The sequence below is a fragment of the Nesoenas mayeri genome (assembly GCF_963082525.1).
Source record: "Nesoenas mayeri genome assembly, chromosome: 30".
In the NCBI taxonomy this organism is placed as follows: domain Eukaryota; kingdom Metazoa; phylum Chordata; class Aves; order Columbiformes; family Columbidae; genus Nesoenas; species Nesoenas mayeri.
In genome coordinates, this window is record NC_137564.1 from 335003 (window position 1) to 350750 (window position 15748).

At 52.2% G+C, this 15748-nt stretch overlaps 2 protein-coding genes across 3 annotated transcripts; one reads left to right on the top strand and one right to left on the bottom strand.

Moving 5' to 3' along the window:
* Positions 1 to 27: 27 nt before the first annotated feature.
* CCT3 (chaperonin containing TCP1 subunit 3) lies at positions 28 to 8615 on the bottom strand. The gene is made up of 14 exons (XM_080361010.1): positions 8507 to 8615; positions 7048 to 7109; positions 6581 to 6631; positions 6435 to 6497; positions 5847 to 5943; positions 5377 to 5494; positions 5026 to 5212; positions 4577 to 4726; positions 4177 to 4309; positions 3696 to 3777; positions 3417 to 3597; positions 2047 to 2292; positions 1508 to 1639; positions 28 to 276 (listed from the first exon to the last, which is right to left on the bottom strand). The coding sequence occupies exons 1-14, from the start codon at positions 8535 to 8537 to the stop codon at positions 172 to 174; spliced, it is 1638 nt and encodes a 545-aa protein (XP_080217136.1). The 5' UTR covers positions 8538 to 8615; the 3' UTR covers positions 28 to 171.
* A 3202-nt stretch (positions 8616 to 11817) lies between these two features.
* On the top strand, positions 11818 to 15693 carry SSR2 (signal sequence receptor subunit 2). Of its 2 annotated transcripts, none has more exons than XM_080361065.1 (6): positions 11818 to 11890; positions 12440 to 12594; positions 13107 to 13205; positions 13597 to 13705; positions 13826 to 13903; positions 14197 to 15693. In XM_080361065.1, exons 2-6 carry the CDS (start codon positions 12440 to 12442, stop codon positions 14305 to 14307), a joined length of 552 nt encoding a protein of 183 aa, XP_080217191.1. In that variant the 5' UTR covers positions 11818 to 11890; the 3' UTR covers positions 14308 to 15693. The 2 variants fall into 2 exon arrangements, with proteins under 2 accessions (XP_080217191.1, XP_080217192.1); XM_080361066.1 differs by lacking the exon at positions 11818 to 11890 and adding an exon at positions 11906 to 11916.
* The last annotated feature ends 55 nt before the right edge of the window (positions 15694 to 15748 follow it).

Here is a 15748-nt window from a genome sequence, read left to right on the forward strand (position 1 = left end):
GGAAACACTTAAAAACACACAAAAGAACCCGCTTCAACACGTTTTATTTCAAGAGGATTGAGAAGTTATAGACTAGGAATTTAAATTAAGCCTCGCTCCCTCCTCCCCGAGCAGGGGCAGTGATACATCAGCCCTTTCCCCACTGGGGTTGCTCCTCCCGGTTCTTCACCCCTATTCCTGGGCTGGCTCGGGGGCCGGGGGCTGCTTGCTCTGGTCCTCACCCTTCTTCTTGTGTCCCGAAACAATGTCATCAATGCGGAGGAGGAGAACGGCCGTCTGCGGAGAGAAACCCGCACGGGTCCAGTCAGGAATCAAATCCAACGCGCCCGCCTTTAGCACCAAAACCCCCACGGCCTTTGGTGAACAATGGGCTCAGCACCGCCGTGCAAAGGGCACTGTGCCCATCCTGCGCTCAAGGGTGACACCTGTTATTTCTAGCTGAAGGAAAGGGACCCAATGTCTTTTTGATCCACCACCAACAAGAAAATGCTCAAAATGTCATATTTTAATGAGGGCGGATGACACAAGGGAGGTTGGACATTAAACGGGAGAAGCTCCCACAAACACTAACTGGTCACAGGTCCAAAAACCACCTGGAGCGGTCCAGCCTCATAACTGCATCAGTTCACACAGGTTGGGGAAAAACGTAGGGCAGAATGTACCAGGGCAGCAAAAGGAATCAACGCCTCTGAAAGGCGCATTATGGGCTCCCACGGGCGCTACGTCCATTGCCATCACAGCTCCTGGGTGCGCGATGCCACCCAAGTGGCAGAAGGACAGAACCCCAGAGTGTCAGGGGGTGAAGGGACCTGGAAAGCTCATCCAGTGCAATCCCCTCCGGAGCAGGAACACCCAGCTGAGGTTCCACAGGAAGGTGTCCAGGCGGGTTGGAATGTCTGCAGAGAAGGAGACTCCACACCCTCCCTGGGCAGCCTGGGCCAGGCTCTGCCACCCTCACCCCAACAAGTTGCTTCTCATCTGCCAGCGGAACCTCCTGTGTTGCAGTTTGCACCCATTGCCCCTTCACCCTTTTGGTCTCCCCAGGGCAGAGCAGAGGGGCGGGAGAACCTCTCTGACCTACTGAGCACCCCCTTCTAACCCACCCCAGGTCCCATTGGCTTCCTGGCCACAAGGGCCCAGTGCTGGCTCAGCCCACAGCACCCGCTGTTCCCAGCTGGTCTCCCATCCAAGTACTGACCGGGCCCGACCCTGCTTAGCTTCCCAGATCCAATGAGATGGGGTGTTCTCAGGGTGCTATGGCTGTATAGATTACATTATGTATATATATATATATATTCCCCAAGTATATCCTGATAATATTTGAACTAAACCTTTTTCATGGTCACCCTGCTGTCCCCAGGACCCCCAGCTCCCTTTTCACTGCTCCAACAGCTCATTCCCAACTTACACTGGAACCTGGGCTTGTTCTGCCCACATTCAAGACTCCACACTCGCCCTTGTTCTATTTCATTAATTATCTCAGCAGCAACGCTTCCCCTCTGCTCACCTCCACCGCGGTTTTATACGTCTGCAACTTGACAGCCAAAGGCTCCCAGATCCCCAGGTCCTTCATATCGACCAAGGCTCCGGTCTCACCGTTCACCCCCCAGCTCTGGCTGCCTTCTTGAGTGTGTTTTGCCTGCAAATAGAACAAACAGGTCATCACTTGGAGTAAAAAAACAAATGCACCTTCTGGTAATTCAAACTGACCCCCTGGGGCTCAGGGAAGTACGAAAAGTTCATTAGAATTCTCTCAAATTTAAGAGTTTATTCAAGAGCACCAGCTGGAACAATTATCTCAGAAGTTAGACCCGGGGATATTCTCTCTCATGCCACCCAATGTAATCTCAAAGGAGGATTTTGGTTTTGTTCACCCTCAAGGTTTTGCCGTTTTGTTTTTAAACTCCAGTCCTCCAAAAATGCTGTTTAACTCCATTTATGTGCTTTCACATTTCAGCACAAAACTTCAGTAAACATGTTTGCAGGGAAAGGAGCTGGAGTTGACAATCCCTTCAAACTCAGGCCATTCTGCGCCAGACGTCTCACCCTGAGCGATGTCAGCACCCGGATGGTGCTCGCGCCGCAGTTCTGGATCAACGTTCGGGGAATGACCTCAAGCGCCTGGGCCACGGCGCGGTACGGCCACTGCTCCACCCCCGTCATGCCCTTGGACTTCTCGGTCAGCGCTTGGGAAACGGCCATTTCGGTGGCTCCGCCGCCCGGCACCAGCTGCGGGTCGAGGAGGACGTTGCGGCAAACCTGCATGGCGTCCTGCAGGTTCCGTTCCACCTCCTGCAACGGCACCAAACCACAAATCAAGATGTCAGGGACTGGAAGGGACCTGGAAAGCTCATCCAGTGCAACCCCCCCGGAGCAGGAACACCCAGCTGAGGTTACACAGGAAGGTGTCCAGGCGGGTTGGAATGTCTGCACAGAAGGAGACTCCACACCCTCCCTGGGCAGCCTGGGCCAGGCTCTGCCACCCTCACCCCAACAAGTTGCTTCTCATCTGCCAGCGGAACCTCCTGTGTTGCACTTTGCACCCATTGCCCCTTGTCCTGTCCCTGGTTGTCACCAGCAGAGCCTGGCTCCATCCTCCTGACACTGCCCGTTGCCATCTTGATCCCAGCAATGAGTCCCCCCTCAGGCTCCTCTTGTCCAGCTCCAGAGCCCCAGCTCCCTCAGCCTTTCCTCACACGGGAGATGCTCCACTCCCTCCAGCATCTTGGTGGCTGCGCTGGGCTCTCTCCAGCAGTTCCCTGTCCTGCTGGAGCTGAGGGGCCACAACTGGACACAAGATTCCAGGTGTGGTCTCCCCAGGGCAGAGCAGAGGGGCAGGAGAACCTCTCTGACCTACCAACCACCCCCTTCTAATCCACCCCAGGTCCCATTGGCTTCCTGGCCACAAGGGCCCAGTGCTGGCTCAGCCCACAGCACCCGCTATTCCCAGCTGGTCTCCCATCCAAGTACTGACCGGGCCTGACCCTGCTTAGCTTCCCAGATCAGACGAGATGGGGTGTTCTCAGGGTGCTATGGCTGTGTATATTACATTATGTATATACATACGTTCCCCATGTATATCCTGATAGTATCTGAACTAAACCCTTTATTCAAGGGCAGAGCAGAGGGGCAGGAGAACCTCTCTGACCTACCGACCACCCCCTCCTAACCCACCCCAGGTCCCACTGGTTCCTGGCCACAAGGGCCCAGTGCTGGCTCATGGTCACCCTGCTGTCCCCAGGACCCCCAGCTCCCTTTTCACTGCTCCAACAGCTCATTCCCAACTTACATCGGAACCTGGGCTTGTTCTGGGACCCACTCGCTTCACTCACATCCAAACTGCTCCAACAGACGCCAGGACTCACAGCCCCAAAGGTGCCCAGGAGAGGACGGGAAGCGCAACACGCATCACTTACCGCCAGGATCTCCTTGCTGGCTCCCCGCAGGATGATCGTACAAGCCTTGGGGTCTTTGCAATCGGTGATGAAGGCAAAATACTCATCCCCTATCTTTTTAACCTCGAAGAGCCTGGCTCCGGTTCCCACATCCTCCTCCCGCAGCTCGTCCGTGCGGCTCACGATGCGAGCTCCGCAGGCCCTAGCACACAAACACTGGCCGGTGAGACGCTAACAAATATCAACTGGGGAAATAAGATGAATATTGCAGGCCAGGGACAGCGAGGGGACAGTATTTACCTGGCGATCCTGTTGTTGTCCGTCTTTCTCACCCTGCGGATCGCCGTGATGTTGGCTTTCATTAGGTAGTGCTGGGCCAAGTCTGAAATCAGGTTAGTGCCATTTTATTGGTCAATCAGTGGTATCACGACAAACTTTGCGTCTCTAAAGTAACCAGCGTGATGGAAAAACAAACCCTAAATGTCACTTCTTAAAGCAAACTGCAAACCCAAGTGTCAGTGCAGCTTTGCTAAACTCATCCTCGCTCCTGTTTTGATGTTGTTTGCAAATGCTGGAAGAGCAAACTATTATTTTAAGTTCAAGAATCAACTTCACTGTGTGGAATGTAGAATTATTTGCTAGTAAGTTAATAAAGCAAACAAACCAGAAGAAAACAGGGTCCTGTTCAAACTCAGAGTGTTTGTTTTTAATTACTGAACATGACATTTAACGCAGCGTGAACATCCTGAAGATGAATTCAAACACAAGCGAGGATTATTACCAGAAATGCCTTTTTCCGTGATGACCAGGTCTGGCTTGACTCTCACCAGATCCTCGCACATCTGCTGGATGTACTCCTCCTCCATCTGCAGGATGCGGGCAAAGTCTTCCTCCCGCGTTATTTCAATATCAGTCTGCAGAGATAGAGGCATAAATTAACAGTAGCATTAATTACAACTCATCAATAATCCTTTGATTCTTAACTATCCCAATCACTGCAGCAGCCGCTATATTCTACCTTTTTCCCCATGGATCTGACCCCCCAGCAGAATCAACCTCTACTTGCAAAAGGTCCCGACATAGGAGCCTTTTGCCCCTTGTGTTTTTAACAATCCACCCGCTTCCCCTCGCTTTACCAGGTTTAAATCAAACGCTTGGAACATCTGCAGGACTCGCTTTACCTGGCTCTCTCCCTTCTTGTACTCCAGCGAACAATCCAGAAGGATGATGCGCGGATTCTTAATAAGGCGACGCATGCGGGGGTGAGTTACGTCTTTATTCACCATGATTCCACGCAAAACACACGAGTCTTCGCTAAAGCCGCCTGGAATCTGATAGACACAAGAAATGGGGAAAATAAGGCGAGGTGGTCGACAAAACCTGCGTCTGTGCTCCTGAACTATCCATCCCATGGGCTGAAGAAGGAAAACTCTCGTGCGTAACGATACACTGGTCACAATCCAAGTTAATTTTACAAGCTATAAACCAGCAAGGCCGATTGTACTAAAACACCTTCAAAGTTTATGTTTGCAAAGATCAGTAGCACAAAATTCTTCCCCCCACATCCCCAAAAAAACCAGTTCGGAGTGAGAAAGGGTCACACGGAAGAAACGGTTCAGGATATACCCACCTTTTCTACTTTGGCGTATTTTTTAATATCTATTTCCTTTCTGCCGTTTTCTTCGAACTCCACAGTCTTAACGGCATCGAGAGCGATGCTGCAGGCCAAGTCCGACCAGCGGTTTATTGCCTTGGTGTTTATAGCACTCTTGATTATTTTAAGCATCATCTCTTTGTTGTTCACGTCCACTGGAGTGCTGCGGTAAAAGGAAAAAGCAAATAGTAAAGCAAGTGCTACTCCAAGCCACAATCTCATTCAGTCCCTCTCCAATTATATTGTTATTTTTTACTAATTGATTCCCTTTAAGCAGCATCAAACCCCCACATCCCTCCTTTCTAACCACCACCAGCCCACGCTTACCCGATTTTCTTTAGAATGCTGATCATGTCGTCCAGAGCCTTACGATAAGCGCCGATAATCACAGTCGGGTGCATCTGCTGCTCAAGGAAGTGTTCGGCAACAGCGAGCATCTCCCCAGCTAAAAAAACCCCAAAACCATCAAAATTCACTAGATAAGCCAGTATCGGTCGTCAACAGCCAAGGCAAGGAGCAGTTTAGCAAGTAAGAAGTATGTGCTGTCCGCACAGAGCGCTCGAACATCATCTCTGCATCTTCTTTATACCCAACAGTGCTTATTTTTAGGAGACAACACAACGTTCCAAAACGCAGAGCGGATCAATTAAGGGACTAATGAACCAAGCATTCTCTTCACAGTATAAAAAGTGTCAATTTTAGGGTGGGTAAATAAGAAATCTGTGTCTCGGGTGAGCAAAAAGGGTGAAGTTCAGCCTTAAACCTCTATAAAAATGTGTCTTATCCATTTTCCTTACCAAGGATAATTACGGATGTGGTCCCGTCTCCGACTTCTTCATCCTGAGTGCGGCTGATCTCAATCATTGATTTTGCAGCGGGATGCTGGACTTGAATCTGTACAGGAGCAAGGGGCGCAGTTTAGGTCCACAATACTAAAGCAGAAACTTCTTGCATCGCTCACGGAACAAACACCACGCAAAGTTATTCTGCTCGACTACAGCAAAGAATTTTCTCCCCTTTTTAGACCAAAAATACCCTTGTATTCCACAATATCGCGTCTCTCGTGGTTTTTCAGGCACGGCAATTTTCGTGGTGCTATTTCTACAGCACTTGCACCAGCAAGACAACGAGGATTTCTCGATCTAATTAAAAAGCAAGCAGCCACTCACAAGGTTTTCATGCAATTACAGCTACAGTTAACCCAGAATTTCCACCAGTCTTGTAAAACCTCCATGAAAGCTGCTTTTCTGGCAAAGAAGAGCGTCTGCTGGAATTATTTAATCCCTCCCCAGTAAATACTTCTATTGGTGCCGCCCTTTAGTGGTGTTATCCAGGAAGATTCTGACTCGCATGTTAAGCAAGACAATCCGTTAGGAGAAACTTACTTCTCTAAGAATAGCGTTGCCATCGTTGGTCATCACAATCCCACCCATGGGGTCCAAAAGCATCTGCAAATCAAAGAGAAACAACCTTTACGTCGAGCTTTTGCATGGATGGTGTTTCTGGGCAACTATTGCAGCAAACTTCTCACCTTCATCATAGCTCTCGGTCCCAAGCATGTTCGGATAATGTCAGCAATAGTCTAGGAGGAAGGAGAGAAATTAGATAATATAGCAGGCATCAAATGTCTGAATAAACACACATAATCTAAATCTAAGTGACCCAACAACCCTACAGTTGCTTAGATGCAGTAGAAGTTGAGATTCATGTGGAGATGGCAACACAGGGATTATAAGAGCGCTGGCATCACACTGAATTATTATCCAAATCCAACGTTAGCACTTTCGGATTTTGCAGAGAAAGAGGTTTTGGTGGGTTCAACCCCTCCATGTTCACTTACACTGCATCTACTGCTTCAACACTGAATATTTCTATGCTACTTCTACCCTGGATTGATAAAACTCAGACAAAACCTGCTTGAGATCAAGTTTTCCCTCTTAAATATATATATATACACACACAAAAGAATAAACAGAGTCCGATATCAGAATACGGTACCTTAGCAGCAGTGATGTTTCCAGTCTGGACTTTTCTTCCAGACTCACGTTTCATATTCTGACCTAAAGTGTATCGAAAAAAAAAGGCACAAATATAACTTAAATCTGATCTTACTAAGACATGTGCCACTGAAACAGTGACAACGCACGATAGACACTCCCCCCAGCTCTAAATTAAAGAGTTTACAACTCTTTAGCATCATTTTCATCTGTGACAAGCATGGGCGGCATGAGCACTGATTTACTTCAGGAGTGGGTGTTTGTGCCTATAGGTTTATAAGACAGAACAGACAGCAACAGTAAAAGCAGGATCAAGAATAAGGTCAGAGGGTCTGTAGCAAAGGGTTCCGTTGGCCATTTGCTGGTTTAATGTTGAGTAGAGTGGATGGAGAGATGAGAATGAGAAACTCGAGCAAGAAGGAAAAAATGCTAAGAGTGTCATATTGGAGGGTGGTGACAGAACCCCAAGGCATCAGGGGTTCAAATGAGACAGCACAAAGAATGTGCTGAAAAACACAAGGAAGGGGAAAATTTAATGAAACATAACAAAGGCAAACTAAATTAAGTTCTGGGCAGGAATAACCCCAGGTTCCAGTGTAAGTTGGGAATTAGCTGCTGGAGCAGTGAAAAGGGAGCTGGGGGTCCTGGGGACAGCAGGGTGACCATGAGCCAGCACTGGGCCCTTGTGGCCAGGAAGCCAATGGGACCTGGGCGGGGGGGGTTAGAAGGGGGTGGTCAGTAGGTCAGAGAGGTTCTCCTGCCCCTCTGCTCTGCCCTGGGGAGACCACACCTGGAATCTTGTGTCCAGTTGTGGCCCCTCAGTTCCAGCATGACAGGGAACTGCTGGAGAGAGTCCAGCGCAGCCACCAAGATGCTGGAGGGAGTGGAGCATCTCCCGTGTGAGGAAAGGCTGAGGGAGCTGGGGCTCTGGAGCTGGACAAGAGGAGCCTGAGGGGGCACTCATTGCTGGGGCTCAAGATGGCAAGGGGCAGTGTCAGCAGGATGGAGCCAGGCTCTGCTGGTGACAACCAGGGACAGGACAAGGGGCAATGGGTGCAAACTGCAACACAGGAGGTTCCGCTGGCAGATGAGAAGCAACTTGTTGTGGTGAGGGTGGCAGAGCCTGGCCCAGGCTGCCCAGGGAGGGTGTGGAGTCTCCTTCTGTGCAGACATTCCAACCCGCCTGGACACCTTCCTGTGTAACCTCAGCTGGGTGTTCCTGCTCGGGGGGGTTGCACTGGATGAGCGTTCAGGAAGAGCTCAGGCCGTGCCGGGGCCCAGCGGAACCCCCGGGAGCAGGGGGACCCCCACCCGCCTGGGTCTGCGCGGGCGGGCCGGAGAACAACATGGCGGCGGGAGGGTGAGGAGACAAGGGGGGACCCAGACCAGAACCGACCCCTCCCCTCATCCCTCATCCCCGGGATCCCTGAGAGGCCCGGCCGGCCGGCGGCAACACTCACTGAGCACCAGGACGGGGCGCGGTCCCATCATCGCGGCGGCGGCTGCAGCACCGAGCACCGAACCTTCTGGAGACCGCGCGGCGGCCGCTGTGAGAACTGCCGCCTCCCCCTGCCGTCTCACCCTACCCCGCCTCCCCGCCCGGAACGACCAATCACAGCCCGCACTGCGGGCCCGGCGCCCAATAAGGAGCTGAGAGCGCTGAAAGCATGCTCGGCTGAAAAGCGGGGCCACAGCGCATGCGGCCGCGGCAGGTTGGGCGGGGCTGCGTCGTAGTGCGCATGTGCAGGTTGGCGCCGCCGACTGTACCAACTATGCGGGGGGAAGCACAGAATCCCCGAATGTCAGGGACTGGGGGGGACCTCGAAAGCTCATCCAGTCCAGCTCCTCCAGCTCTGCGAGCTGGGCCCGGTGGTTTTCTGTTTGAGAATCATAGAATCATTTTGGTTGATAGAGACCTTCAGGTTCATCAAGTCCAACCATACGCAGCTCTAGCACTGCCCCATGTCCTGAGAGCCTCATGTCCGTCTGTCCAGCCCTCCAGGGATGGTGACTCCAGCACTGCCCTGGGCAGCCTGTTCCAATGCCCCACAGCCCTTTGGGGAAGAAATTGTTCCTAAATCCAACCTCCCCCTCCCCTGGCGCAACTTGAGGCCGTTTCCTCTGCTCCTGGCGCTTGTTCCTGGGGAGCAGAGCCCGACCCCCCTGGCTCCAAGCTCCTTTCAGGCAGTTCAGAGATCAGAAGGTCTCCCCTCAGCTCCTGTTCTCCAGTGAACTCCCAGCTCCCTCAGTCTCCATCACACTTGTGCTCCAGCCCCTCACCAGCTCCGCTCCCTTCTCTCCACTCGCTCTTGTATTCAATGTCCTTCTTAGGATGAGTTTTGTTGCTGGTTTTGCAGCAGGGAGCTCAGGACATCTCCTAATCTGTCGGAAACAGAAGGGTGGAGCCTCTCTGGTGCCGGCTTAGTTAAGCAGAGCGTCCCTAAGTCACCGAGGCAGAGTTTTGGGTCTGACGCCCCACTTGATGCTTGATGAATTTAAGCCCGATCCTCCTCCCCGTTCTCATCCTCTTCCCCCTCATCGCTTCCCTGGGCCTCTATGCAGCTGGCGGTGCTGGTGAGCCTGGCAGAGCTGCTCATCCTCCTCATCTTCATCGCGCTGCTGCTCCTGCTTGAGGCGCTGGTGCGAGCCATGGTGGTCATCGGGCTCCTGCTCTACGTGCTCATCGCTGACTGAAGACAAAGCAGGGGGTTGCCTGTTTTACCCCATGTTCCCAGAGCTCTTCAAGAGGGAGATCGGAGGAGGATCGCACCCAGCTCAAGAACAGATCGAGGAACCCAGAGCGGCGGTCGCAGGAGGAGGGGAGGTATGGCCGCCTTCTGGCTGCCCACACAACATCCTCGCTTGGCGGCGTTGTTGTCTTCTCTCCCATGATAACGAGAACAAAGATCATTTAGAAACCCCTAGGCATAATGTACCAAGACTAAGCCTAATGTAGCAAGACTGGGCCTAATGTAACTGAAACCTAAGAGAGAAACCACAGCTCTATAGAGATGAGGCAAAGCGGGATGTCCTTGGCTTGCAAGCTGGGAAAGCAGAATGTGCCGCTAAATGAAGAAAGAGCTGCGTGACTTTTGCTGATTAGCAGCGCAAAATGATGATATGAACGCTCAAGAAATCAGGTGGAGAAGCCAACACCGGAGTGGCACCAGATGCGAGGACAACGGGGACACCAGAGACCCCTGATGAAGACTCTGGAATACCAAAGATGGATTGCCGGCCAATGGTGGGGTTATGGGAATAATTAATGCATTAGCTAAGTGGAGACAAATGACTATGCAATAGGTGTGTGTGATAAATATGAAGAAGTGCGAGTCACATGTGTTGGATTAGAGGAGAAATGCTCCAAATATCTGACACGCTGTAATAAAAGTGCTGCTTCTTAACACTTTCCAAACAGTGTTAAAGAGTCTTTTTGATGACTTTTCTTTATCAACCGAAGCACCAACTGCAGCAATGGGCCTCCAGGCAAACCGAAACCACAGCTTGGGGATGCTTGTCCCCTTCTTGCTAAAGGGACGCCGGGGCTTGGGGAGGTGATTCCTCCGGCTGCAGGTTCTAGCTCCAAACCTGCTGCACCAGGTGGGTGGATCTGCTGTGGGGCTGGTGCTCTGAGTTCTAGGGCAGAGGGTTTATCAAGAGTATTTTTGGACTAAAAATTTTTGCAGATGCTTCTAGGAAGATGGTTCAGACCCCAGAGCAGAGGGCAGGAAAACAGCATAGAGGAAAGGGAGCTGGGGGTCCTGGGGACAGCAGGGTGACCATGAGCCAGCACTGGGCCCTTGTGGCCAGGAAGCCAATGGGACCTGGGGTGGGTTAGGAGGGGGTGGTCAGTAGGTCAGAGAGGTTCTCCTGCCACTCTACTCTGCCCTTGAATAAAGGGTTTAGTTCAGACACTATCAGGATATACCTGGAAAACATAAATATACATACATGTAATATATGCAGCCATAGCACCCTGAGAACGCCCCGTCTCGTCTGATCTGGGAAGCTAAGCAGGGTCGGGCCCGGTCAGTACTTGGATGGGAGACCAGCTGGGAACAGCGGGTGCTGTGGGCTGAGCCAGCACTGGGCCCTTGTGGCCAGGAAGCCAATGGCACCTGGGGTGGGTTAGAAGGGGGTGGTCAGTAGGTCAGAGAGGTTCTCCTACCCCTCTGCTCTGCCCTGGGGAGACCACACCTGGAATCTTGTGTCCAGTTGTGGCCCCTCAGCTCCAGCAGGACAGGGAACTGCTGGAGAGAGTCCAGCGCAGCCACCAAGATGCTGGAGGGAGTGGAGCATCTCCCATGTGAGGAAAGGCTGAGGGAGCTGGGGCTCTGGAGCTGGACAAGAGGAGCCTGAGGGGGGACTCATTGCTGGGGCTCAAGATGGCAAGGGGCAGTGTCAGGAGGATGGAGCCAGGCTCTGCTGGTGACAACCAGGGACAGGACAAGGGGCAATGGGTGCAAACTGCAACACAGGAGGTTCCGCTGGCAGATGAGAAGCAACTTGTTGGGGTGAGGGTGGCAGAGCCTGGCCCAGGCTGCCCAGGGAGGGTGTGGAGTCTCCTTCTGTGCAGACATTCCAACCCGCCTGGACACCTTCCTGTGTAACCTCAGCTGGGTGTTCCTGCTCCGGGGGGGTTGCACTGGATGAGCTTTCCAGGTCCCTCCAACCCCCCACATTCCATGACTTTCAGTGACACGCTCTCTGCGCATGCGCCGAGTCCCCTCCAGCCACAAGACTACATTTCCCAGCGTGCCCCGGGGCCGCGGAGCCGCCACCTTCCGCTCCGCTGGCACTTCCGCTGACGCGTCCTTAGCGCCGAGAGCCGCCGCGCAGCGACGGTGAGTGACCCCGGGGCCTTGGGAGGGTCCGTGAGGGGACGAACGGGGCCGGGGGGAGGGAGGCGGTGGCTCTGAGCTTCCCCCGGGTCTCGGTGTGGGGTGTTTGAGCCCCCTGGGGGTGCTGCTGCCAGAAGGGAAGGAAGAGACGGCGGAGCCGCTGACACATGAGCAGCTTTTGCATTGAGAGGCGCTATGAGGTTCGGTCTCTTTGCCCCCAGCGCAGCTGCAGGGATGCCCAGCATGTGAATCTGGGACTTCTGGGGACCAAAAGGCCCGTGGAGGGGAATAGTTGTACCTTAGGGACTGGGAATATGAAAGAATAACAAATTGGAGAATCCCACAATTACACACGTATTTTGGGGGTCATTACGTGGGGCCGGGGGGGCTTTCTGCCTCCTCCATGTCAACCCTTTATCAACAGTGCTGGGAACTCTACACCTGGTTGTATCTCCCTACACATGAATGCCCAAATTGCCTTGTTTTGTCGTCCTGATTGTTTTCTTTCTGCAATTAAATGATCAATGATGTTGTGTTTTCTCTTGCGGCCAGATGAAGCTCCTGGTTCTCGCTGTGTTTGCCCTGTTTTCCGTGGCCCGCAGTGAGGAAGGCGCCAGGCTCCTGGCCTCCAAATCGCTATTAAACCGATATGCAGTGGAGGGCAAGGACTTGACTTTACAGTACAACATATACAACGTTGGCTCCAGGTGAGTTATGTCCAGTCTTCTCACATTGAGGGGGCACAGAAGTTGTGTGTTTGCAGAGGCTATTTTTGGGCTCTGTGATGTGCCGTCACCCTTGTTCCCCAACTCTGAGCTCCCCACCACCACCTGCAATTCACCCTTTTCTTCCTGTCCTGTTGTTCCTGCTTTCACCCTTTCCTTCTTTCATCTCGCAGCCGCTCTGGATGTTGACCTCAGTGTCATTATATCTCGTGACACTCTGCTCCCCACACACACAGCCTCCTGTTCTTGGCTTGGGGAGCTCTTTTCACACCCAGATCTCTGTCTCCTTTTTTGCTTCGCCTTCATCTTTCTTCAGCCTCCCTGTAACACCTTCACTGTCCTCTCCATCTTCTCTTAGTGCCTCTTTATGTTCCAAAAATCAGCTCTTCCAGCTGCTGAATTGTCAGTATGGAAGTGTCCTCCCTCTTTGCTGCAGCCCCTCATGAGTAGAATGTGAAGTCTAAGACACTCATTGCTTTCTTTTATGCATTTAGTGCCGCTTTAGACGTGGAGCTGTCGGATGATTCTTTCCCTCCAGAAGATTTTGGCATCGTCTCCGGGATGCTCAACGTCAAGTGGGACAGGATCGCTCCGTATCTTTTCATGTCCTGATATTTCTCCTGATGCTCCTTCTTGCCCCGGAGCATCCTGTAGCTCTCCTGTCTTCATTCGTTGTCACACAAGTTCCAGCTCAGCAGACCCTGGGCAGGGTATTGAATGCAAATCTCTGTTCTCTTTCAAAGTGCTGTGGTTTAAAAACAATTAAAAGCCAAGCCCCAAATTCCTTGGAGACAGGACCAGGTCCCTTTGCAATTCACCTGCATGGGAAGGGGGAGCAGCTGGATCAGCCATCGAAGGATCTGGGTGTCTGTAGCATCAGAGGACTTGGATCTTGACTCTTCCAGCTGGTTTGAGGGCTCTTTATTTATCTCCTTCCTTCTCTCTGATGAAATGCAACTATTTTCCTTAACTTCTGGCTCTCAGAGCGAGTAACGTCTCCCACACTGTGGTTCTGCGGCCTCTCAAAGCTGGTTACTTCAACTTCACCTCTGCGACCATCACATACCTGGCACAGGAGGGTGGGCAAGTTGTGGTGAGTTGGCTGTTTATAGGATCCTTGCCCAAATTGGATGGCAGATAATGCTCTTTGAGCTGCTTGTTGGGGGGTGACGCCTGTACTGCGCGTGGAAAGGTGACAAATGCTCTTTTTCAGATTGGTTTCACTAGTGCTCCTGGGCAGGGAGGAATCTTGGCTCAGCGGGAGTTCGACAGGAGGTTCTCCCCGCATTTTGTAAGTACCTTTCAGTCAGTCACTGAAATTGCACCGTAGCAACTCGCCCCCCAGCGTATTTGCTGGTTTGTGATGTGTTTGGTTTGCACTAAGGTCACCTGGAAAACTCCAACGTGGATCACAATCCATTATCAGTTGTCCAAGAGAACAAGCAAAGAGTTTTCATCCAGCTACCTCTGGAGGGAGCTGGCACTGTGGGATTTGGGCCAGAAGCTTTCAGAGTAGATGATCTAACAGTTATAAGGCTCATCTGTATGTGATTTGGTTTAACTCTTCCTAAAAATGTCTCCTAGCTGGACTGGGCGGCTTTCGGCGTGATGACCCTGCCCTCCATTGGCATCCCGCTGCTGCTGTGGTACTCGAGCAAGAGAAAATATGACACCCCCAAGACCAAAAAGAACTGAGCACAAACGCAACCAGCACCCCGAAGCTCAGGAGAGAACAAACACGAACCCACCCAAACCGCGAGGTGTGTTGGGGTCAGCAACCGTCGCCCCTGCGGAGTGGGCAAGAGGGAATTGGTCGCTTCCCCGGCATCGTCGTGTTGTCTCCTACGTCTTCAAAAAGAAACAAGCAAAAAAAACCCAACCCCAAACCCCGTTTTCAGTGTATTTGGTGCAGAGACCCTTCCCTCTATTACAGATGTGGTGCTGTGGGGTTGTAAATGCGTGAACACCCCCACAGGATCTTTGTTGGGGCGCAGCTCTGCGGAGTTTCTGGCATCTCTGCTGCCTTGGGACTTGATTTGGCCAAATGGCTCTTTGCTTGCTCCAATCTTCTCAAAATGTTAAATCTCGGGGCGCTTCTTCTTCTCCCTGAAACATCTGTGGGGAGGAGTGAGCTCTGTGTAGTGACCAAACCAGAGCCGTGTTGGAGCTGCTGCATTGACGAGGCGGACAGGAGATCCCATCAATGCCTGTTCTCTAGGCAGCCTTGTTAGAGCTGCATTGATGAGGCAGACAGGAGATCCCATCAATGCCTGTTCTCTAGGCAGCCTTAGAGCTGCTGCGTTGACGAGGCAGACAGGAGATCCCATCAATGCAGGTTCTCTAGGCAGCCTTGTTAGAGCTGCATTGACGAGGCAGACAGGAGATCCCATCAATGCAGGTTCTCTAGGCAGCCTTGTTAGAGCTGCATTGACGAGGCAGACAGGAGATCCCATCAATGCAGGTTCTCTAGGCAGCCTTGTTAGAGCTGCATTGACGAGGCAGACAGGAGATCCCATCAATGCCTGTTCTCTAGGCAGCCTTAGAGCTGCTGCGTTGACGAGGCAGACAGGAGATCCCATCAATGCAGGTTCTCTAGGCAGCCTTAGAGCTGCTGCGTTGACGAGGCAGACAGGAGATCCCATCAATGCCTGTTCTCTAGGCAGCCTTAGAGCTGCTGCGTTGACGAGGCAGACAGGAGATCACATCAATGCAGGTTCTCTAGGCAGCCTTGTTAGAGCTGCATTGACGAGGCAGACAGGAGATCCCATCAATGCAGGTTCTCTAGGCAGCCTTAGAGCTGCTGCGTTGACGAGGCAGACAGGAGATCACATCAATGCAGGTTCTCTAGGCAGCCTTAGAGCTGCTGCGTTGACGAGGCAGACAGGAGATCCCATCAATGCCTGTTCTATAGGCAGCCTTAGAGCTGCTGCATTGACGAGGCAGACAGGAGATCACATCAATGCCGATTCTCTAGGCAGCTCCGTTGTATTTTGCTGAGCGGTTAATTGCTGTGCTTGTTTTTTTTCTGGTTGCTGTTACGGGGTGTTGAGGTACTGAGGATTTTGTAATAAAATGAATTCTATGGAAGATGCTCTTCTGGACGGGGCTCTGAGCAACCTGAGCTGGTCACAATCTC

Coding starts and splice junctions, on each gene's coding strand:
- CCT3 (XM_080361010.1), bottom strand. CDS start 8,537: ATGATGGGACCGCGCCCCGTCCTGGTGCTCA. Junction 5,213..5,376: donor AGCATTCTAAAGAAAATCGG/GTAAGCGTGGGC, acceptor CTTTTACCGCAG/CACTCCAGTGGACGTGAACA. Junction 1,640..2,046: donor GGGTGCTGACATCGCTCAGG/GTGAGACGTCTG, acceptor TTCTATTTGCAG/GCAAAACACACTCAAGAAGG.
- SSR2 (XM_080361065.1), top strand. CDS start 12,440: ATGAAGCTCCTGGTTCTCGCTGTGTTTGCCCTGTTTTCCGTGGCCCGC. Junction 13,206..13,596: donor AAGTGGGACAGGATCGCTCC/GTATCTTTTCAT, acceptor TCTGGCTCTCAG/AGCGAGTAACGTCTCCCACA. Junction 13,904..14,196: donor GGAGGTTCTCCCCGCATTTT/GTAAGTACCTTT, acceptor AATGTCTCCTAG/CTGGACTGGGCGGCTTTCGG.